This window comes from Xiphophorus hellerii, chromosome 11 (assembly GCF_003331165.1).
Source record: "Xiphophorus hellerii strain 12219 chromosome 11, Xiphophorus_hellerii-4.1, whole genome shotgun sequence".
In the NCBI taxonomy this organism is placed as follows: domain Eukaryota; kingdom Metazoa; phylum Chordata; class Actinopteri; order Cyprinodontiformes; family Poeciliidae; genus Xiphophorus; species Xiphophorus hellerii.
In genome coordinates this window covers 26,793,060-26,817,636 of record NC_045682.1, presented here as the reverse complement: position 1 = coordinate 26,817,636, position 24,577 = coordinate 26,793,060, and the positions used below count along the sequence as shown (strand labels likewise).

The following is a 24,577-nucleotide window of genomic DNA, read 5'->3' as shown; positions in this document are numbered from 1 at the left end:
AAAACAGGGACTAAGATTCATAAACATGAAGGGTGATTATGATTGTCTGAGACAATTGTAAAATGTCCATTTTATAATTTACATTTTAAAATTGTAAAATGTATTTATAATTTTAGTAATGTATGGCTTAAAGGGAGATGTTTATTTTCAAGGCACAAATGACCCGTGTCTTTTCAAGAAGCTGTTTCTCTTTCCAACACTCCTGCTTTAGCACTTCATTCAATTTACAGCCATTCTTAGAAGCATTGGATAACAAGTAGTTTGTATGATAAGCTCAGTATTTCCACCAGGTGTTTCCTAACCGCTGCCGCTAGTCTGTCGAAGCTGAGAGGGGAAGGTGTGGGGTGCATGGTAGGGCAGATGTGTGGCTGGGGACTCAAGCTCCCAGGATGAGCTTTGGGTAAATAGGTGGTACATTGTGTGAGCATATACTTAGGTACCCTGAAGGTTTGCCATGGGAATGTCAAGAATTTGTCAAACATGCGTGAATAAATCAAAGCAACACTCTGGATATGTTTTTGATGAGAGAATAACATTATAACATAATGTCAATTTCAAAAAGTTGATTTTGCATAATATCCCCTCCCCCTTCCAGTATTGTGTTCAGGCATTTAAAACATCACCTGTGACTTCAATGTATGCATCAGTAGTCCGTTTTAAAGAACAAGTATTTCCTCTAACTAATGATGAAGTTATCTGATCTCATGGTTATTCAATGTGGGATGTACATTAACAGGGATATTATTTAGTGTCATAGCAAGCATGGCCAGTTTACTGAATATGTTTTCATATTGTGACTCATGGTTCATTGTGCATGCCAGCAGAATTCCCCTTGGTGTACTCCACAGTTAAAATTAAATCTTTTTATCTTTGATATATAATGTATGACTCAGATGAAGAGTTTTAATGTTGTTTGTTTTTCTGCCAGCAGTTTTGGCGTAGGTTTTTGACTTTAGCTGCAACTTTAAATCTTGTTCTTTGCTTTGGCAGCTCTGGGCAGAATGGCATGACAGACGAGCAGAAAGATAACACCACAGTGTTCACCAAAATCTTAGACAGCCTTCTAGATGGCTATGACAATCGCCTCAGGCCAGGACTCGGAGGTCAGTACAGCCAAGTCATTGAATAAATTCTGTTGCTCATAAAAATCCATTATTTTTAAATATGCAAGTGTCATCCTTGAAACAGTTTTATTATCCTCACAAAAACACAGAATAATAACCATGTGACTGAATAATGTGCTTGCTGTCAGTACCAGACTTTTGTTACCTTTAGCAAGAAAAAGTACCGGAGTCTCATTATTTGGCTGCTGCTTTTCTGAAATTTTCATCAAGTCCAGACTTACACTATCAACCCGACACTGTCATCGTTTACTGTTGGCTTTATTCCACGTGTTGTCAACCACACATTGTTAGAGAGAAGCAACAGGCAGGAATGCTGGGAGTTTGAAAAAGAACATGAGGGAGAATAATAAAGAAATAAAGCAAAAATAGCAAGAGCATACAATATAAAGTGATATGATGTAGTAGGCATCAAACACAATGAAACAACAAGCTTCATAAAAGTACAAGTGTCTGGGGGAAGAAATTCTGAATCACAATAGGCATCATTTACAAATCACGCTGTCACATTTCAATTTGACAGTCACATGGAGCGAGTTCTGTCAAACACATACACACAAATATGTGAAGACACGTTCACAAACATCTTCTTTGCCAGCCTCTTTAAATGAATTCCCCACCCACTGATCCTAAGCTGGCTATCAACATTATCGGAGGAGAGTGGCATGTTTTCCACCACACACGATGTCATTAAGAGACCTAACGTCTGCTCAGGCAGTAATAGAGCTGATGCTGAGACCAGACCAATAGAAACAGCAATTAGTACCAAAATTCAAGGCAAAAGTTCTCAGTAGTGGTTAGATGTATTTGGCATGACAATTTTGTATATGTTTAACTTTAATTGTATATTTGTTGTGCAATTGTGTATACTAAAAATTTTGCTGACAAGTGTGAACAGATAAGCAAGTGTAGCCAGGTGGCATTGTATTAACAAGCAGTTTAGATGTAATGAATGCCACTGATAGACACTCACTCTGACAATTTCCTGCTTCAACAGAGCGTGTAACTGAAGTCAAGACTGACATTTTTGTGACTAGTATTGGACCAGTTTCGGACCATGACATGGTAAGGCTCGTTCCACCTCTGTAAATGTCACTTCTTTTCCCTGTGCCCTTCCTTAAACCCTCACACCTGTTTTCTCATCTCGCAAGTCACAGTTCTTTCTAAACTGGAAAATATTCACTGATAGGAAGATTGATTCATTTGTTAACTTATGATGTTTTGTTACAGCTGTCACTTGTAATGACCATTTCTAGATAATGTCTCTCTTCTCAAGTGCTACTTATTCAGTTGCGGGGAGAAAAAGTTCATTCTTTCACTTATTTGGTTTACATTTCTGGACATTCTCTAAGTGGAAAACTAGTTTGTGGAATAAACTAGTACACCTTTGCAGCCGGAGGCTGCTAATTACAACAGCTTTCAAAGCAGTCATTTAAGTGTTATCCCTAAATTAGAATAAACATTTGTTTGTCACATTAAACGTACATTTTGAAAATAACATCTTTTTAGCATGAACATGCTTTTCATTATGTGCATATTTTTGAATTAAAAAATATATTGTTTTATTAGTCTGATGTAATAATTTAATCTAGCTGTAAGCCCAACATCATCATAATTGACAGAAATAAAGGCTTGAATATATCAGTCTGCATAATTAGTTTTACTTAGTGAATTAAGTTAATGAAATAAACCTTTCAAGACATTTCTAATTCACTGAATATGACTGTTTTGTTGTCACCTAATATTGAAGATAAAATATCTTACATTTCAACAGTTAAATCTTTAGAATATTTTCAAACAGAACTGTCTTGATCTTTGCATCATACAATGGAAACCAATAAGTCTCATTCAAAGTATTTGCACATTTTTTTATGTGCAGTAATGTGTGTACTTGATTTGACATAATCTCATTTGATTGTACAGGCTGACATGCAGACCAGGAGTATTTTACTTTTGTGTTACGACAAGTAAAAAACATTAAAGAAGATTTTTTCCCATCTGTAGCCTTTCCATACCCTTCTCTGTTACCTTGAAGCTCCGTTTCAGTTCACACTAATTATCTTATAAGAACTAGAGTGAAAGAAGGAGAAACAGCACAGAAAACCGGCTGTGAATTATTTTCTTATTCTAGTGGGCAGTCATGTGGAACCATTAAAATCTCAGCTGTAGTCATTAACTGGCTTGGAAATGAAGTTTCCTTCTAATTTTGTGTCCAGTGTCTCGTTTTTGCGATGACTGCAATTTATATTACTCAGGGAAAAATATTACCCTAAGACAAAATGCAAAGAGTAATTTTTGCATTTACCAAACAATGTTATTGTAAATAACTGGATTAAAAAAAAATATATAGTATATATACATATATATATCCCATGCATGCATTTGCAATTAACTATCCTGACAATGGCTTTGCAAACAAAAAATTGAAGGAATGGAAAGATAACCACACATATTACAGCACCAGGAGTAGAACAATGACTTGTAACAGCTGAGGCATTCAGTTTTGAAAACACACCAGCCATAAAACTACTGTATATACCTCTCTCTGCTAAATCCTCCCTGTGTTTGCCATAGTAAGGTTACATGACTCAACATTTTCAGCTGTCAGCTGTAGGTGAAGTCTGATAGAAGAGTTCTCCCGAACAGCAAGTGTGCACTTTTGTTCACTTTGTGTTTTGTCTCTCTCTTACTCACCATTCACTTGCAGGAGTACACCATTGATGTTTTTTTCAGACAGAGCTGGAAAGATGAAAGGTTAAAGTTCAAAGGGCCCATGGCCGTGTTGCGCCTCAACAACCTGATGGCCAGCAAGATCTGGACCCCGGATACTTTCTTCCACAATGGCAAGAAGTCAGTGGCCCACAACATGACCATGCCGAACAAGCTTCTACGAATTACAGAGGAAGGCACACTGCTTTACACCATGAGGTAGGCTGATATAATCCACTGCTTTCACAAAAAATCTTTAAGGTTAATATCTAATTTATTTGTTGAAAATGAGATTTTATTAGAAACAGACAGAAATGCTTAATTTATCAATTGCTGTAAAAGCAAATGGTAGATTACCAAAGTAGATTATTTTAGGTAGAATAGTTATATTCTATACACTGCAAACTGTTTGTTTTTGTGTAAAATTGGTCAATTTGCAAATCCTGAATTTATGACAAATCTGAAGTTTGGTTTTTGCAATAAAACATGTGTAAGCCAGAAGACTAGATCTGAAACCGGAACTAGTATTAGCATCTTAGCACCATTCTTTAGAAAAAGAGGCCTGAGTAAACCTTTATGACAGTACAGAACCTAATGCACACCACTGACTTGTGTTAATGTAAGACAGTACTGTGTAACATTTACTTCAACATGTTTAATAAGAGGGGGAGGGGAGCGAAGAGGCAGAGCCTGTATTGGTGTCACAGATGACTGAGATGAGGGTTAGATGGGAGATTAGTGTGTCATGGGTGGTCTGACACGCTGTTTTCCCACCAAGCCATAAGTAAACACAAGCTCAAAGCTCATGGAACTGGAACATTTCTGTTTGGGGGGAAAAGTGTTCAGCTTGAGTACTCACTCAGTGCTGATATAGTAAAAAAAAATATTTGTATGTTTCAACACATTCCTAGCTGCTGTTTGGCTGTAACACTTCACCATGTCTTCGTTTTAAAGGCTGCGGTTTCTTTATTCTATCCGCCATTATAAGTTTGAATTCACTCTGTGATCTATATGCTTTTTTCAAGGCTTACAGTGAGAGCAGAATGCCCTATGCATCTGGAAGACTTCCCTATGGATGCCCATGCTTGTCCCCTGAAATTTGGCAGCTGTAAGTAGGCTCTGCAGCCGAATACAATTCTACATTTAATGAACATACCAGATCCACATCTCCTCTCATCCCCCACACACACTTAAATATGTGTGTTGCATGATGTGCCACTGCCTCCATGTAAAGGAAAGGCAGTGTTCAACCTTTATAGACCTTCCAAGACTCTTGCAGGCATGCAGCCTGCAGTACCTTCTGAAATACTAGCAGAGCATCACACCAGCTGCTCACTGCTGACAGCTCCAACTGCCCTGCATCTTTCCTTAATAAACACAGATTCAAATAGACTGGACTTAGAAGTGGAAAATTATAGAAACATGTAATGGAAAAATAATACAACCCATTCATAAGAAAGTATGATACGGCAAATGAGTGTTGGGAGGCAAGAAAAAAAATAACAAAAACAACATTTGGACACTAAAGCAACAGAGACGTGAGCCATGCTACCTCTGCAATTCCAGCTACAGAGCATGTGTGAGAGTACCAAGCCTTAAATGCCTTTAAACTGAACTCACTTGCTAAATATTTTAGTGATGAGCTCTCTTCCTCACTCTGCAGTCTGCAGCTGAGCCATCTTTTCCTCTGCAGTGGCCGAGCCACACTGCAGCTTTGACAGGTTGTGTGGCCAGAAGGGGGAAAAAAAACTGACTGACTTTGCTGCTTTAAGGTCACGTTACTCTATTGGGACATTATTTTCTTATTTTGTTATAAGACAAGAATGACAGGCTGTGGCACAGCACAATGTGACGTCTCACATAAGAAGATGTTGGATGATAACGTATAGACAGGATGTCTATACGTCATTAGATGCTTTAATGGAAAATTGTTAGATAATATTATATCTTTAGTTAAAAAGAAAAAAAACTAGAAGTAAACTAAATTATAACTTTTTCACTCCTTAGATGCCTATACCAGAGCAGAGGTGGTGTATGTGTGGACCAGAGGGGCTGCTCAGTCTGTAGTGGTGGCAGAGGACGGCTCCAGGTTAAACCAGTATGATCTGATGGGGCAGAGTGTGGATTCTGGTGTGGTGCAATCAAGCACAGGTATATTTTAGAATTATAAATGTCCCTGATTTTTAAATTCATTTCAAGTTTTTCACCCAGCTATTGTTCTGAATTTATAAATAGGTGCTGGAAAAATGTAACTTTTGCTTGTCTCTTATCTTGCTGAAAACAGGAGAGTATGTTGTGATGACAACCCACTTCCTCCTGAAGAGGAAAATTGGTTACTTTGTGATCCAGACATATCTACCCTGCATCATGACAGTGATCCTCTCCCAAGTGTCCTTCTGGCTCAACAGAGAGTCTGTCCCTGCCAGAACTGTCTTTGGTGAGTTGTTGGCTCTTTCCTCATCCCTGAACACCTGTGCCTACAGAAATGAGCCAATCAACACAAGGTTCCAAACTTGTTCCTGGAAATTCAATGTGGATGATACAATAATGACACATCAAGCACTTGATCTTAAGTGCAGTAGGTTAGAGCACTGAACTGAATAAGATGGGATATCATTAAAAGAGGCTTGGATGTAAATCAAGCTGTAATTTGTGCCAAACATTATTACACATCATAAGGAAGGACTGCTGCCAATTCAGTGACTTAAAAGATTCAGAGAGGCCTCAAACATTTTAAAAGTTAGGTTGTATAATTATGACAACTGATTTTGATTGTATTGAATTATAATTTGGGTCAAATAATTGGGATCCAACTATCCTTTGAGTTTTGTTATTAATTAAATTGATCCAAACTGGATTTGAGTTTAGACATGGTTCTAAATATTTGCATACAAATTTGATCTCTTTGTAAAGTTATTTAAAATGGCATTTGTTGAAAATTGGTTTTATTCAGATTGACATAAATTAAATTGATCTAAGCTGAATTAAAATTGAATTTGTTTCAGATAATTTTTTTTATTTAAAATGTCTTTTAATGAAAGTAAATGTTTAAAGTTAAATATTTACTTTAAATTATGAGTTTTATTATTGAGTTTATCTTAGTTATTCAAAAGAAAGCTCTGGAAAATCTTCATCAGTGGTTTATTTATATATATGTATATGTGTATATATACAGTATATATACAGTATATATGCACATATATACTGTATATATATAAATATATAGGGGGGTGTGTGTGTTTGTGGTGGGGGGGTGTGAGTGTGTGTCATTAGGATGACATTTCATTGTGTAACAAAAAGGTCTCTGGTTTGAATCTGCCATTCATGGTTTTGTTTGATTTGCTAATTGTGTCAGCCTCAGATGTTGCATTGAGTTTGACCACCCACTATGATTTGTTGCAAGAATCTTTAGTTTTGGTCTGGTTGTTGTAATCGTCTCATCTGATGAAAAATACACTTGAATGTCATGAGGCGAATAGATGTCCACCACTTGTATAAACTAGAATATATTGGCATTGCTTGTTCATTAGCATTAGCATTTGCTGCATAGTGAAAAGCCCCTTTCAGAGGCTTATACAAGGCTTTATTTTTTTGCAAGTGAGTATTTTTTTCCAAAAATGCAGTTGACCCATTGTAGTCTTTGATGCGTCATAATATCAACTTTGATTACCTTCTTGGTTACAGATTTGGGAAGACAGTAAGCTGTGAAATATTGAAATACCTTATCGCTTTAGAAAATGTTTTCTATCTTGCCAAAATTTTCGGAGCCAGGAGTGGATTTGCTTAGCCAAGCATGGCGGCAGGAAACCGGGGGAAATGGTCAGTGAGGCAGTAAACACCTTGAATGCACCATAACATGCTGTTTTTCACTTGCTGATCTTGTGCACAAAGATATTTCAGAGGGCACAGTAACTTCTTGGAGCAATGACAAACCGTGTTATTAATGCAACTCCCCAAAAGCTAATAGGTTTGTTTCCAAATCTGTCATAACAACCACAAAAAAAGTGTTAAAGGACATAAAAAAGATTAATAGGTCAATTGTTCCCTACCACCAATCTTGCTACACAATATTTCTATCCTCTTCTGTTCTGTTTTGTGTTTGCTCCAATGAGGTGAAAAGAGTTGTAATGAGTTGTGGCTAGCTGCAGTAGAATTTAAGAAGAGCTCAGAATGAATTTAGAATTACGTGCCCTGAATGGAAGATTACAAGTGTGTATGTGAATTTGCCTGTCTGTGTGGGGTTTTGCTTGTGTGTGCATATTGCTTGGTTAATGTGGATGTGTGTTTGTATGGAATTAGTCTCTTTGGATATCTGGTGTGTATTTGTCTGTCTGTCACAGTAAGGTCTTACATAACACCAACCAAATGGAAAGCTCTTGCTAGTCTGCAGCATGCTCTACAGCAGCAAAGAACAGCAGCAGCCGGAATGTCCTTGGGTTACCTCACCCTACGCACTTCCTTCTACTTTTTTCCCTCTTCCTCTCCCTTACTCACTCCTTCTCTCTTCATATTCTCCTCATTAATGCCTGTGTCTCCCATGGCCTGCTTCTTGAAGAGTCTCCTTGAATTGTTTCAGAACCGCCATATATTGCTACACTGCCATCTCCTGTATGTTTGGCATTCTTCTCGCAATGTTTTAATATGTGTTGGCGTGAGTTGGGGTGTGTATTCATGCGTGTGTGTGCTTGTTGCATGTGTGCCACAGCTTTCTACCTGCAGTGCTTGTCACGTGTCGAGGGGAAATGAGGATGGCCTAGATTAGATTCAAACTATCTAGGGCATGTATGTGTCCCCCATGCTATCAGGACCGGTCGTGCTCCATGGGATTACATGCAAAACGTGTTCATGCATGCATCTAAACACAAAAAAACACACCTGCTCTGAGCTGTATAAACAGATGTACACATTGCTCATTAAAACAGTGTGACACTCTTCTGAGTGTGTTGTTTAGTTTTGGATATTGTCTGATAAGATATCTTTAAATATTCTTACCCTGTGACCTTTTTACATCTTTTGTGTATTGTAGTCTCATACACACAGTCTAATGGATTAACCTTGAGTTTTGTATGCTACTGTAGATGTATGGTGTATTTAGCATGCCCTTTAGTCTGATACCACTTACTGAATGAAATTCAGTGGAACCACCAGCCTTTGAAGGCACCTAATTAGTAAAGTCTAATTTAATTTCTGTGTAACAAATGACTTGGACCATTATTTTAGGAAGGTGCCGATATGCTACTAGTAGGGAAGATAAACTGGAAAACATCAGAACATCACTGTAAACAGGATACCTGCACAGTCTTTCAATCATTCTTTTTACTCAGTTGTTTTTATTATTAACTGCGTAGGTAATGAGCAAATAAAACCCCAGTAATATGCAAAATTAAATAATTTAAATACTGACATTTTTGGCAGATTATTGTAAATGATTTTCTTTCTCTCAATGTCTTTTGGTTTTGATTGTTTTGCTCTAACTCTGGTCTAAATTTTCATGAACAAAATAAGTGAAAACACATCTTAAAACCAAAGAAAACTTTGCAAGACCTTCTCTTTAAAAGATTGTAAGGAACTCAATTTAAAGTAATTCAAGATGTTTTAAAATGTACATCACCATATTGCTGTGTCATGTTCATGTTTCATTGCAAATACCTGTACCATCATAAAGTTTGTCAATAAATCACAATTACAGTGGGGAATAAATAATGTTAAGTGCAACTAAAGCATAACGCATTCATAACTTTATTCTAAAGTGACTCCTTTTTAGTATGAATTTATTTCAGCTTTTGACAGTTAAGCGCTGTGTTGTCTATTTTGCCAGAGGGACCCATACTGAAATATAAGTTGTCACATTAGCAGTATTGCTGAGAACAAAGATAACAGAGGGTATTCTACCTCATCAGGATCGTGCATCTATACGTTATATAGTCACAACTGTTCAGTGTTTATTACCAAGTTTAGAGTTATATAATAGAAACACAAGGGTAATGTGTGATCCTGTCTTTATAAAGATTGCACCAATACAAATTGTTTTTTTAATATTGTGCTCACTGTAGGAGAAAATACTAAATTGCAAAGACATGTTCAAGCAATTTTTTCTCACTGCCACCTATTCACAACTTTGTTTCTTGTTATAATTCCTGCACACCATCAACATTTATTACTCAGTTTACCGGTACTACAAATAAATAACCACTGTCATTCTGTAAGATTTTCTATTACTATAGAGGTGATTGGGTGTCCAAGTCTGACAAAGAAAAAGCAATAATATGAACAAATGTACTACTGAAATGACTGTTTAAATTACATTATGTTACTATAAAACAAAGGCTATGCACATTTTTTTCCCTGAATCCTGCCCTATAGATGAATAGGCAATTTAAAAACACAGCAATGGGTAAAGTTATCTTATTTATCACAGTGCCGATTAAGAGGCTGATTAGTTTATAGCTAGTCTGGTGTAGTGGAAAACTGTTTGCAATTTATTTACTTGGAGTCTAAATGAAACCAGAAAGGAAACAGCCATTGATAGTGCTGATACGATGCTCTCCATCCTCCTAACTCTCTCCCTCCCTTCCTTCTTCCTCTCTGTTTCTCTGAGTCTGAGCTGTCATGGGGGCAGGGCTTGGAAGATTAGCTTGATTCTTTCTCTTCCGCTTTAAAAGCGATTGGCTTGGGATTTATTGACTCTCCCATTTTGCTGTTTAATGTATCTGCTCATTAAGCAATAGTACCTTGTGTGAGAGTTTGTACTGAGTGTATTTTTTCGCATACACTCATCTGCACACATTTGTGAACTGGGCATGTTTGTTTTGCTACAGCATGGTGATTATATGTACATTGTTGCACTTGGTAAGTCGTTGACTTTGTTAGAAGTGCTGATGAATGTTTGTGTGCGTCTCTCTGGATGATTTACATCCTGCAGTTGTGGTGCCAGCACAGTCATTTCATCACCTGCCAATCAACATGTCACTTTATTTATTCTTTTCCCATAACCAGAGATGATGCAGTGATGCTTACTGTAATTGACCTCAGAAACAATCTTTTTTGACACTTATGTTATTGATAAAGCATGAAGTAGAGACAGCACAGTGAGAATGTTGTCAGATATCCAACAAAGATCAGTTCCCTCTTGAGACTGATTGAGGGATTGTAAATAATCAACTTGACAAGTCCCCACAGAGCAACTATGATCATTGAATGACTCGATGGAGTCTACTGGGTTTCCTTAGATAGAAACTTTTTTTCAACTACTTTGAATAATTAATGTAGCTTACTGTTCAGTTTGATAACAAGGATCAGTTGGAATGTATGTATGATTAAATTGAATGGCTTTTTGTGAAGTACCTCAAGACATCTGTTGTGAATTGGCACTGTATAGATAAAACTGAATTGAATTGAATTCACCCACTTCATTAAATTCAACACTAATGTGGTCATTATGAAATAATAATTGAAAAATCACAAATGATTTAGTCAGTCATCTGTCTAAATGTTATGAAGTTCACCAAGCTTACTACCAGGGGTTTGCCTGTAATTTAAAGAGGCTTCAAGCAACCTGTCCTCTGAAATGTGTAAAATAATACATGTCAGTAGTTAAAAATACTTAAAAAGTCAGCTTATTTCAGTAATTGAATTACAATAAAACATATTTGTTATTGCACACATAGTGATATCTTGATAATTGTCACTTACAGCAAATGAAAATCCAAGATGCCAATAAAAAAAACACATTAATTATTTTAATCTCAAGATTTCACCCTAAAAAATCATGGGGAATAACTGACACTCCTGTTAAAAGTCATCAACACCCTTCACAAGAAGAGTAGGTCACTAAAGGTCACCGCTAAAGAAGCAGGCTAGCCAGTATGACTTGTATCTGTACCACTTTTATGACCATTAGTCTAATTGACTGCGCTAAGACATTCCTCCTGGCTCTGATTGGTTGTTTTTGACAGGGAGCTGTATATTTCTGCAAATGGTTGTAAGACCACAGGAAGGATTTAGAGGAGCTTGAATTTTTCACAGATCGTCTGTCTCATGTTATGCTGTCAAGATATAGTGACAGCTTTAAATATACAAAAACCATGTTGTTTATAAAAATTAGCTACTGCAGATTTAAATTGAATATAACCTAAACTGACTGAGTGGCATTCCCCTCTTCTCTTGTTACCAGAGTATTGCTCAAGTTACTATGTCATACATATTAATATAAGTTTTTGGCAAGCAAAAAGGATAGCGAACAAAAATATTACACAATTTCAGTGTCTTTGGATTCTCCATCTAGAAGTTGGGTCAATAGCATCTCATAGGTGAGTACCTTTCTGCCAGGGGAATAGAAAACAGTGTGGGTTTTGATAAATCAAATGGCACACCTGCATATTGGGGTGTTATGAAGTCATGTATATATTTTATGTATCTCTCTGACATCTAGATTGATCATTGGTTAGAAACAAAACCTTGTTTCTTCACATCCTTCCACTTCTTCTAGGTAGTAAAAGCTGTTGCATTATTCATGAATAAACTAGATGTGTATTTTCATTTTTAAATCTCAACATCTGTACCGTCTTTCGTGCCAGGTCTTTCCAGCATCCAGAAACAAGACTTATGTCGCACAAAGAAGATTGGGTATGCTTTCAGTCAGTAGGCTTTCAGATCTACTGTTGTACTTTTGACCCACATTTTGATTGTCATGTTTGATTGGTTGTTTTCTCAGTCAAAACACTGTTTGAAAGACACTTCTGCTTGGAACCACTGAGCGTAACAGAAATGCAAAGACATTTTCCTGAAGCCTTGCTCTCGCTGACAGGGTTTCGCCTGTGGTTCCCCTCTGACGCAGGGCCTGGACATTTATTTGCTTGCTTGAGATTTGTCAGATTAGCAAAAAGATGTTATTTATAGGGGTTATGACGAATGGCCTAAAGTTTTAAAAGAGAAAATAATCAACTGCCACTTGAAGAAAAAAAGAAAAACTTTATCCCTTTTTCAGAAGATTCATTTGATCTTGGGTACAATTTGTGATCAAGGTGACTTTAATGAATTTAAAGTACTTTCATATTTCAGGCAGTTTGGCAATGATGGTTCATTAGTCTAATTATTCTTACTGTCAGTTACATTTCCAAAGGTTCCACCTCATTTTGTCAAGAAATGAGGATCAAAATGTTATTTATTTGTGACATAATCCACCTTTGCCTCTAAGCAATCATATAAACCTTTTTCTTGTTTGGAACAGCGCTGCCAGTCAAACCTAACAATATTTTTCCTTCCATTGTGATTCATCATTTCAGTATTTAAGTGGGAATTTTTTGCACTATTTTTCTCCATGTCTTGGATTTTTTAACTGCAGTGTATGTATGTGTGCTTTTCTAAAGTGAATATGTAAATGAATGCCAAAGCCTGGCTAACTGACATTAATCATAGGCATTGTGTATCAGTAAAATTTCATTTTAACGGAAGAAAATCTTGTGAATCCAGCTATATTAAGACTCAATTAAATGGGTCCAGATTACTGAATTTCATTGAAATCAACCTCAAAAGCCTCGCTGTGTTACTTGCTTCATATCAAATAGTTATTTAAAAGCAGCTCTTGAGACGCGTTTTGATGTATTGATTGGCTCGTGATCTAAATGATTCTTATATACACCCATCTCTGAGCAGACACAAAGGGAATCATTGTCCCTCAAGATAAACAAAAACACACCTTGGACTTGTTAGTCAGTCACCCACACACACCCCTACACGTTTGCAGAAGACTGGGCTCTCACAACCCCCAAACACATTGTGTCTAAACAGGAACCCCATATTATTTAATGTAATGAATGAATATATTATTTTTATTGCTAAACCATAATCTTCTCTTTTTCCTTTCCTCTCCATCTGTGGTAAACATAGCAGAAAATAGGATACTTGTTTCCATGACAACAGAGCCTGCCAAACACACTAAAGTATATGAGATACTACTGTAAGAATGACAACACTTTTAAAGCAATAATAAAATACCAAGTGGAGTGGTGGTGCCTTCATCGTTCTAAAATTAAATTTCTGTTTCAGTGGTAAACAAGCTGAGATGTTGGGAGTCTGGTTTCACTGCTAATTTATCACATCCAGCTTTTATATAGACACACAATGTCCAGTTGAAAAGAGTGTATTTTTCATAAAGTCTCTGTATCTACACTCAATCAAATACTTACATTTCATTAGTATTTGGCTTTAAATTCAGCTGAGAGTCATGTAAAGCCCAAATGTATATCAATTGTTTAGTTTAAGAGACAAAATGTTCAAATAAACAGGAACAAAAGCCATTGTGTTATATGAGAGGACTTGAAAAAGTAAGTAAGTAAAATAAAGAGTAAAAACAACCTCCAACACAATCTTTCCTACTTTCACATAAGTATGTAGGCGGGATAGATGAAGAGGAGAGAAATACTTGGTCCTATTGTGAAAAATTACTGCACTTGCACAAGAATGCAAACATCAAATAATCTCTCCTTAGAAAATCTACCAGTTTTAGCAAATTCAAATTAAGATAAAACAAAACAGAAGTTGCTTCGATTTAGACAGTTCCCTTTGATCTCTAGCTGTACTTTAAGATCGTTGTCCACCTCAGTCTCAAGTCATTTACTGCCTCAAAATCATTTTCATACAGGATCACTCTGTACTTAGCTTCATCCATCTTCCCATGAACTAAGACTAGCTTTTCTGTCAGAGCTGACAAACTGGATCTCCACACCATTATGCTGCCAGAACCAAGTTTAATTGTGAAGATGTTTTTTTCAGGGGTGATGACGTAGTATTATTCTTCACTCACACAATGCATTTTTTTAATGTAGGCTCAGTAGTTTGATTTTGGTTTCATATGACCAGAGTTTATTCCACATGGTTGCTTTGGATTTGAATTAGAGGTGTGAGGGTGATTACAAATGTAACTTAAATTTTGTAGATTTTTTTGAGAACTTTAAGGATGTATAATTTTTTTCCACTTCACAATTATGTGCTACTTTGTGTTTGTATATCACATGGAATCCCAACAAGATACACTGCAGTGTGTGGCAATTATTGAACATTTTTAAAACATGTGAATACATTTTTATGGCTCTGTGTACTAGTGAGTGTGAGCAAACTTTTCCTTCAAATTATTTACTTCCATGCATTCCTGTAAATCCTATTTCCAATGCAGTGAAATGTAGGTGAAGCTGTTTTTGGTTGAAACTGAGGCAGTTTTCCTTTTCTCTGGCATCTGTCCAAAATGTTCTGCTGTTCAAACATTCTGTGTAAGAGCCACAGTCAGCCAGCAAATTTTGATACACTGTTTTCATATTCAAAATTATTTCAACTGTTACCTCAAGCTTTAATTATTGTACATCCTAATGTGATGTTCTCGATACACATTGTGGATTATCTAATTTATATTAACAAAAAAAACCTGAAATGGCTCAGCAACCTAGATAAAACCGCATCAAGCCCAGCATCAGATGTTTATAGCTTAATGAGCTGGAAAGCAGCAACACTTTGGCTACATATTTCTTTTTTTCAAGAAATCAAGGTTGCACATAACAGCTCAGTACTTGGTGCTGTCCTGAGCACACATGTGAATGAATTCTGTAATCAAGTTCTTTTAATACACGTAATACAGCAACAATGATCCTATAAGAAGATATGTTCTTGCTTTTGTTATCAAGGCAACCTGTTATTTCTTATTGCGGCCTCCTTCAAACGATGCAAATAATTTTCTAAACAACTGCCTTGAGTATTCACTCACAATAAAAGGTAGCTATAAAAAAATCTGTTCAATAAATATATTTGACCTACTTATTTGATGCTCACAAACGCAAGCCTCAACTGGTCATACATCAGAACTGTGTGCTGTTTGCGGTGGGGTGAGGGTTCTTGTTTCAATCAAATCATTCTTTGCTGGTAATAGAGAATTGTTTGAGAGAAAAACTCATTTCTCATTTTTTTAAGATAACATGTAATCCACATACAGCATGTGTGGATTTTTTATAACATTTGAAGCCAGCTGTTCCTCATGATTGTTCGAACTGATTTTACTCGGGGTCTAAACATCTGCAGTTGCCTGTTCTAAAATGAGCACTGCTCTATTTGATACGGTCTGACCCAGTTACTCCACTGCTTAATAATGTCTCATCATACCTTTGCGTGGCTGATTTAGTAGAGCAATATGATTTTCTAGATTTGACACACTGCACTGTGTGTCAAGCCATTTCATTTCAAAATGCATGATTTTTTTTATTAACTTTTTTTGTAGTTGCATAATTAGATAAATCTTGTCTGACGGTCTTCATTTTGGGTGGAGGGGATGGGAGTGAGTGTGTTTTTCATCTCTGGTACTTAGTGAGTTGAGTCATGAATCATATGCACTTTCTCTTGTATAAATTAGAAACATACATTTCTAGTGAAATGAACTTCAACTTTTCCAAAACACTAATTTTAGGATTAGAGCTGGATGGGAGTCACAAACGCCTGTTAAACTAGGTGGAAGTCTGCATTTTTTAAGTATCGTGAAAATTGATATTTGAAGTTGGCAGCTCTAAATATCTTTTCCTTTGATAGTGGCAATTGTTAATAGGTAGAATATATGAGGGAGCAAGTCAACATTGTGTTCTTGAAGTTTATTTCTTAGGGGAAGAAACATGTTTTTTGTGAGTGTAAAACGGTTATGTTATAATGATTGGATCAATGATAGCCAAGCCTCCCTGATGCACATGGGTCTGAACGGTGGCCTGTATGGTCTAATCTAGACTGGTCATTATTTTCTACATAATTTTGCTTGATTCTCATCTCTCTTCAATGCTGTTTTTCTGCTTTTCATCTCCGTCTGAAAATCTCCATAATACTAAGTCTAAAATGGCAAGACTGTGTCAGCTTCTTATATATTTGGCTTGTTTTTATATTTGATCAAGTAAATTCATGTGCCAGCTTCCAAAATGGGGATACTTTATGAACCATTTGCTTTCTAAACAATGTCACAATCAAAGTTAAATTAAACTTTTTGTTTTATCTTTCCTTTTAAATGGTGTTTGTAACTGACACTCTTCATGCATTTACAAGCCACATAACGTTTAGCATTCTCATCTTTTTATCTCCCTGCAGGAGTGACCACTGTCCTGACCATGACTACTCTCAGTATAAGCGCCAGGAACTCTCTCCCTAAAGTGGCCTACGCCACAGCTATGGACTGGTTCATCGCCGTCTGCTACGCCTTCGTCTTCTCTGCCCTCATTGAATTTGCCACAGTCAACTACTTCACCAAGAGAGGTTATGCTTGGGATGGAAAAAGTGTAGTCCCTGAGAAGGTACTTATTCAATATTAAAGACTCTCTGTATTAGCAAATGTTTATTATTATTATTATTATTTTTTGTTTTTTTTGTTTTTACTTTATCTCTGGATGATGTTGCAAAAAATCTACTATTGCATAAGTGTTTGCCCTTGATCAAAATGAGTGTATTGAGAATATTGAATAGTTCTGGAAAAACACATTTCTACCTTGTAGCAGTTTAAGATTTATACCATAAGTAGGATTAATTTTTCTCCATATATCCATGGCACTTTTTTTTCCTGATTTTTGCTTCACTTTTAGTTCATTGAATTAGACTTGTTAATATTGGGACAGCTGAACCTTCCTTCTTTTACTTTATGCAGTTTTAAATAATTGTTCATTTTAAATTGCCCATATCTGGAAACACAACAACTGTGCAACCATATAATCGAGATGACATATGATTTAAAGGTGGTTAAGAGTACTAGACTGAATTAACTATGTTAAATCTAAAAAAATATTGTATGTGTTCAGATGAACATACCCTTCCTCAGTCTAGTTAGTCAAAATTCAAAACCTTCACACAAGCATTTTAAGAAATGTTTCTTAAAGACGTAATCATTTCTGATAATTGCTTTGCAATTTAGTTCAGACGGAGAACATTTAGTTACAGTCTGCACATCATCTAATAGAAAATGCTATTTCAGAAACATGACATGAACATTAATAGTTTAGTGTTTATCCTGGGCTTTCTGCTCTACTTGTCTGCATGCTGTAGTTAGCAGCATGCAGACATCGTATCCTCCAGCTATTTTGTAGAGAACAAAACCAAAAGATAAATACTTTTCTTTCATCTTATAATTGTTTAAAAGATATTACTTAAAATTAGAAGTTATTATATGCTTGAAGCAGGATATAAGATTATTTCAGTATTTTTTTAAATACTTCACAGTTCTGTATTCACACACAATGTTCAGCCTAACCTATTACAGGTCTGCTAATATTTGGGTGGGCCAGGATATTCCATTAGTTTGATATTCAGAAACATTTTTGTGTATAAACATTAATTTAAATTTATTTATGTACAGTTTTTTGAATGTTTATTTCACAATTTATTCCTTTGTTGGATTGTGGTACTTTTCACCCTCTAAATCAGAGGTCGATCTCAGTAAACTGCTATATGCTTTCTGCTCATTTGTCAAATTAAAATTACCTTCTGAAAATAACCTTTAATATCCCCTCGTTTCTGTGTTAATATTTCTATAATCTTCTTAAATATGTTTTCATTAGCATTAAGTCATTATAACTAGAAATCAAGGCTTATAAACAAAGATTTGTGTGTAATAACTAAATATAATGTGTTTTACATAATGAAAAATGAGTGTTGTAATTGATTGAGCTGCCCTTGCTTACCCAGTGAAAAAGTCTATCTAAAACATGTCATTTCTTTTGTAAATTGAAGTTTTGATATGTTTTTGCTTTCCCCCAATTCTTTCTCTAAAAACCACAATCAGCAAAAGAAGAAGAAAGAGTCTCTCCTGAAGAAAAACAACACAACGGCCTACCCGCCTACCACTTCTACACCCTTCGCACCCAATCCTGCCAGGAACCCGGGATTAGCCACAATCGCCAAAAGCGCTCCTCCACCCCCAGATGAGCCCAAAGAGGAGCCGAAGCCCAAACCCCCTGAGGCCAAGAAGACCTTTAACAGTGTGAGCAAGATAGACCGGATTGCCAGAATAGCCTTCCCCCTGCTCTTTGGAACCTTTAACTTGGTCTACTGGGCAACCTACTTGAATAAGAAGCCCAAATTGCAGGGGGTCAATCACACCTAATTCATCTTTTTGTCTTTTTGATTTATTTTTTTTCTTAATCCTTTTACAAAAAAGTGGTTATTTTGAGATAAACATTGCGTCCACTCTGGTTTGAATACCCAGTTGTTGCATTGCTTCTGTGTTTACCTAAATTTTGAAGATTTCAAAAGAAACACAATATATATAAAAAAATAAAAAAAAATACATAAATTCAGAGTTTTGAAAGGGTATCGTTCAGGTCTAAGAGGATGCTACTACAAAATGCTACTAAAAATATCTAGCCAAGAGAATGCTATTCTACCACTTCATAGCCCAAGTTTTTCCTGAGGCAGTGTTTTCGTTTGTTTTCTTGCTTAACTATCTCCCTTTTTGTTTCTTTGTTTTCTTTAACCTATTTTAAAACATGGAATTACAGACAGTAAAGAGGCATCTGTGAATATGCATGGGCAGGAAATTTTATGATTTCTATTCATTTATTCAAAAATTAGACCCGTGTTGACTGATGGCTTGGGTTATTTGATGTCACCAGTGTAACGCTCATTCTTTCTCAAATATATCTTCCATTCTAGGTAGAATGTTTATTAGATTGTGTCATTCTTGAAAAAAAATATTTCATTGTTTCTGCAATAGCAATAAAACATGTCTCAGTGGACACAGTTTATTTAGAGGACAAAACATACAAAGTTTAAATCATCTGTGCTCAGAACTGAAGATATATGGATTTAATTTCACTGCATTGTAAATACTATCAAGTGTTAGAGATGTCTTTATTATGATTAAGCTTTGCAAAGTGTAACTAACGGGGTTTTAACTGCATCAACGGAAAGGTAAACTCTTTCATTTGGTTCCTCATTCTGATTCTTTTTACAAATGGAGCATAAACTGAGTTCATTCATTTCTGAGTGACTGTTTCTCACCTAATCTACATTTCATGCTAAATCGGTTTAACTGAATTTAAACACTATTCAGCTGGGTGGTTGTGACCACACCAAAAGAATCAATAAAATCCTTTCTAATGATGGCAAGTTGTAGGCAACAATCTAGAACCATTGCAAATTCTCGGAATTAAACATGGCATCTAGTTTATTTCATATTTTTGTTTACCTTTTGTTTTAGTTGGAGTCTTTAGGTTGGGGCCTCCTTTGCTAATACAGCATTTGTAGAAAAGTTTAGTTAGCATGTGGTGGGGCACATTGAGATGGAGGAGAAGTGCCTTTATCATTTCCAGAATTCAAGCTGTGATGGATTTGTAGATGGGCGGCACATCTTTATTTTCCATCCCACTGAATCCCCACGCTGACCACGTTTACTACAGTTTCCAGATTCACTGGAAAGAAAATTGAGATATAATACTCAGAAAGTACCAGCTACACTGCCTTTCAGTATCACATGCCCCGTTTGGAGTCATTTTGTTGCTGCTTGTTTGGTGAGCAACAGCGAGAGACAGGGACAGAGAACGAAAGAGACAAAAGGGGGAAAAAGACAATGAATTGAAGTGGCACTGTAATCTTAGGTTAGCCGGCGCTGTGTTTCGCAAAGAGGACTTGTCTTGTAGTTTAACAAGATAGTGCTGAAGATGAATATATTTTTGTAGCATGATGTCAATCCCTCTTCCAAACAACATGGAAACAACGTGGAAAGAATGTTTTCGTTTGGGTTTGAACATTGCTTGCTTCTTTTTCTTCTTTTAAATTAAAAACGACAGGCTTTTAGGAAATGCTTCTCCTCTGACGTGACATGTAAAGGTTTCTAAACAGTCCAATTTTTAATTATGTTGATGTAGCAATATTAGTAAGGGCTTTTCTTAGGACCTGAACCTGACACTCAGTCTGGGGGTGATATCCATTGTAGCTTTACACTGACCCACCTATACTTGTAGTTTCATTTGTGCTGGGCATGGACATGTATTAAATACTTTTGATATGTGGGTAGAAATACCAGGCTTTATGTAACCATCTTGCTTTGTGAAGCCTTTGGCTTCAATTCTGACCTTCTTTGACAAAATGTAGAGTACCACAGCGCTGCTTTGTGGATCCTCAGTGTGCTGTGCTGAATGTATTTTACATGGAATTGAATTAAGCCACACACACATATAAGAACAGTGGAAGGCTATTTCTTGCAAAACATCAATACCCCTTGAACATTTTTACATTTTCTTGTGCTAGGAAACTTTAAGGCATTCCTCGAGACTTTACATGATAGACCAGCACAATGTAGTGCATAATTTTCAAATAAAAGGAAAGTGACATGATTTTATTTAAAGTCTGACATGCATTTGTATTCAACCTCCCCAAAATTAATATTTTGTAAAATGTTTTAGGGTATGTCTCTACTAGATCTGCATATAGAGACAATTTCTTTTCAACTCCTTTTTGCAAAATAGTTAAAGATTAATCAGAATGGATTATGAGTGTCTATGAAAAGCAATTTGCAGTCTTGCCACAGATACTTGGAGCATCCAGCCAACTCTGGAGTACTTTTGCATTCAATTAGCTTTTCTTCCTCTACTATTGCAATTTATTTTTTCAACTACTCTGACCATCTTCCCACATTTTTCAGGAGAAATAGATCCTCACATCACAATGTGAGGATGTAAAGAAGTTACTGCCATAACCATGTTTCACCGTGGTTATGGCATAGATTTTACTCCAACCTTTTCCCGGACCCACCTGTTGTGTTCCTTGTGTTCACTAATATTCTGAGGCCAAACCTCCAAGGCCTTCACAAACAGCTTGGTTTGTAATGACATTAAAATACACAGGTGAAGTCTGTTTGCCAATTAGACGGCTCCTAAAATAAATTGGCTGCACTGGATTGTGTTTAGGGTAATCAGAGTAAAGGGAGTTGAATGCTTTTGCATAACACAAAATATTTCTTGGTAACAAATAACTGTTATATTCTGCTTCAAAAATGTGACACTTGTGTTCATCTATCACATGAAGTCTTATTGAAATACATTAAAGTGCGTGGTTGCTATGTGACAAACTGTGGAAAGGTTTAAGGTGTATGAACACTTTGCAGGGGATTACATTTTTGTGTTGTGCTGTTAAAAGATCACATTGCTGCCAGAAGGAATCCGAAGAAGAGATTAGTGCTTTCTCTATTATATTTGCATCACGGTTATGATCACTACTAAATTTATCCCTGAATGAAACACTTTAGCAAGCATATGCAGGCAGTCCACTGTTCACGGCCACTTTACCTACATGCAGAGGGTCAAGGGATGTAAGGTTCAGGATACAGAGTTGTACAAAGATTTTAGAATTCTAAAAAAATGTATTTATGTTTATTATCATGAAGAAATATATATATATACATAGATATACATATGTAAAATACATAAACATACAGCATTTGATTATATTATTGAAGATATTAGAAGAGAAGTTGATGAATATTGTTTGTATTATCAATTTATTGTTATGCATTTTGCACATTTAAAAAGAACAATAACATTACATTTATGTAGTTGGCTTCGTGCTATGCAAGGACAACTTTGAACTGCTTCATTGACCTTCTTCTCCATAACCATTAAGCTTTAGATTTACAAATTATAATGAAAAGAAAATAGCTTAGCTTTTATACCAGCTATTAGCTTGTTTTTTTTTCCTTCCAACAATGGCCATACAGGGTGACATTGAAGAACACAGTGGATTATCTCTTTTGTTTGTGCTTCAGATTTGTCTTTGGTTGAGAGCAACATGGCTTTTATGGCCAATTGCACTTTTTCTCCAGAGTTGTGCAATAAAAGGATTGAGCCGATAAAGTCAGGAGCAAAACTGTAACAAGATTTCTTTGTCTAAAAATTTGTCTTCAAGTTCTAGAATGATTTCTTTTTTGTACAAAAATGAAGGGAGGCAAACATGTTTTCTTTTCCTTTTTTGTTTAATAAAACAGTTCCTATGTTATTTACTTAATTTCCTAAATCAAAAATACTTTTAAATCCAACATAGTTTTTGACCTTAAATGTTAAAATGAGAGAATAAATGTGAATTTTCTACAGCTTGAACGTTTTCCACCAGAAGCATAGTATTCAAAGAGGGGAAAAAACAAAGATTAAATACCATGTCTGAGTATATATTATTGTCTTTTTTTGCCAGGTCTGGTTTTGTTACATTTCAGAATGTGAAACATAAGACACAGTACAGTCATGAGCTTCCTATTACCTTCACTCATTTCATTATGTAAATATCACATATTTACAGGTCCATGGCGGTTTTCATCATTACAAACATGCTTTCCAACAATGAGTCTTTTGGTTATTCCTAGATTCCTACTGGAATATTTTTTTTCTTGTATTTTTATCAAACATAATATATTCTAATTTTCACTGAAAAGAACTTCAAATGTAGTAATTTTCTAAAGCACAAAAGGTCGATTAGGGTGAATGAAAACAGAACAAGATTGAATCTGTATGGACATTATAAACACAAAATGCACACAAGCTCACACATCCACATGCAGTACATATGCTGGTAGTTCAGTGATACTGATAGAGGGTTGTGATTGATGTAGATGATTTGGTAACCTTCTGTAAATGTTCTCTTTTTGTTTCTTTTGGTTATGATATGGCCCTGTAAATCCTGATTCTCTGCATTAGTCTTTAAATAAAAAGAAAACAAATGACTGGTTTGTCTGCTTCTGTGGCTCACCAGACAGATGTGAAAATATTTATTATTAAGATGAAATTCCACATGTTAATTTTTTAACTGTTAAGCTGAAAACTGTGCAAGTTATATTAAATGTTTTTCTTACCCTTTACCACACAACCAATTTAACAGAAAAAAGAAATTTAAACTGAAAATACTCATTTTGTTACCAAAGATTTGTTACCAATCTAAATGGTAACTAAATTTGTGGAAATAATTATTTTCTTGAAAATATATAAAATATAATTTTTGAGTGAATATTTTAAAAAAGCTTGACATGTAATTTTTTTCTGGAAGTCTCTATTTCATGGAGATAACAATGTGATTTTGACATAAATACATGAGTAGTTAGGTCTTGGAAAACATTAAAGAACTATTAAACAATACATTCAAGTATATCAGTTTTAAAGAAATCTTCACAATATGTAGTTTAAATATGTCTACACTTGTGTTCTGTAATGATAGATAAAATTAAACAGCTTTCTTGGTTTTACTGGGCAGCTTAGATTAAGGGCGTCAAACTCATTTTCATTTTGGGCCGTGTTAAAAATCTGAATGCTCTGAAAGGGCCAGTTGTGCCAGAATGTATCGATAAAACCATTAAACTGTTAAAGTATCAATACATAACTGTTTGTTTCAGCATTCAATTAAAATTAAATAATATAGAACATCTTTTCACACTGATCAGTCTCTCCAGAATTTTGTGATTGTTTTTGTGTTTTTTTTGCTATCAAAATCACAAACTTTGTGGCGCTTAATTTAGAAATATTTGCAAGGATTTTTTACGATATTTGCACTAATGTATGATGTTAAACGTAACTTTTTATTTATCGCTGTATCAATCACCTACTATAACTTGATATCAAGTAAAGCTGAAGCAGCTTTACACTGAAACTTCAACTGAATGTTTTGGACCAATTTTGAGAAAAATTTGCAGAGAAATCAGAAAAAAATTAAAGATTTGCTGATTTTGTGTCAATTTTGCAGATTTGTGAAAATTGGAGGGAGTT

At 35.6% G+C, this 24,577-nt stretch overlaps 1 protein-coding gene across 2 annotated transcripts in view; it reads left to right on the top strand.

Moving 5' to 3' along the window:
• Nucleotides 1–23,544, top strand: part of gabra1 (gamma-aminobutyric acid type A receptor subunit alpha1) — a 30,620-nt gene extending 7,076 nt beyond the window's left edge. For both annotated transcript variants that reach the window (XM_032577322.1, XM_032577323.1), the window contains exons 3-10: nucleotides 991–1,103; nucleotides 2,119–2,186; nucleotides 3,829–4,049; nucleotides 4,856–4,938; nucleotides 5,838–5,981; nucleotides 6,115–6,267; nucleotides 16,938–17,140; nucleotides 18,619–23,544. In XM_032577322.1, coding sequence (XP_032433213.1) covers nucleotides 991–1,103; nucleotides 2,119–2,186; nucleotides 3,829–4,049; nucleotides 4,856–4,938; nucleotides 5,838–5,981; nucleotides 6,115–6,267; nucleotides 16,938–17,140; nucleotides 18,619–18,939 — 1,306 coding nt within the window. In that variant the 3' untranslated portion in view covers nucleotides 18,940–23,544. The remainder of the gene's footprint in view (nucleotides 1–990; nucleotides 1,104–2,118; nucleotides 2,187–3,828; nucleotides 4,050–4,855; nucleotides 4,939–5,837; nucleotides 5,982–6,114; nucleotides 6,268–16,937; nucleotides 17,141–18,618) is intronic.
• Nucleotides 23,545–24,577: the final 1,033 nt, after the last annotated feature.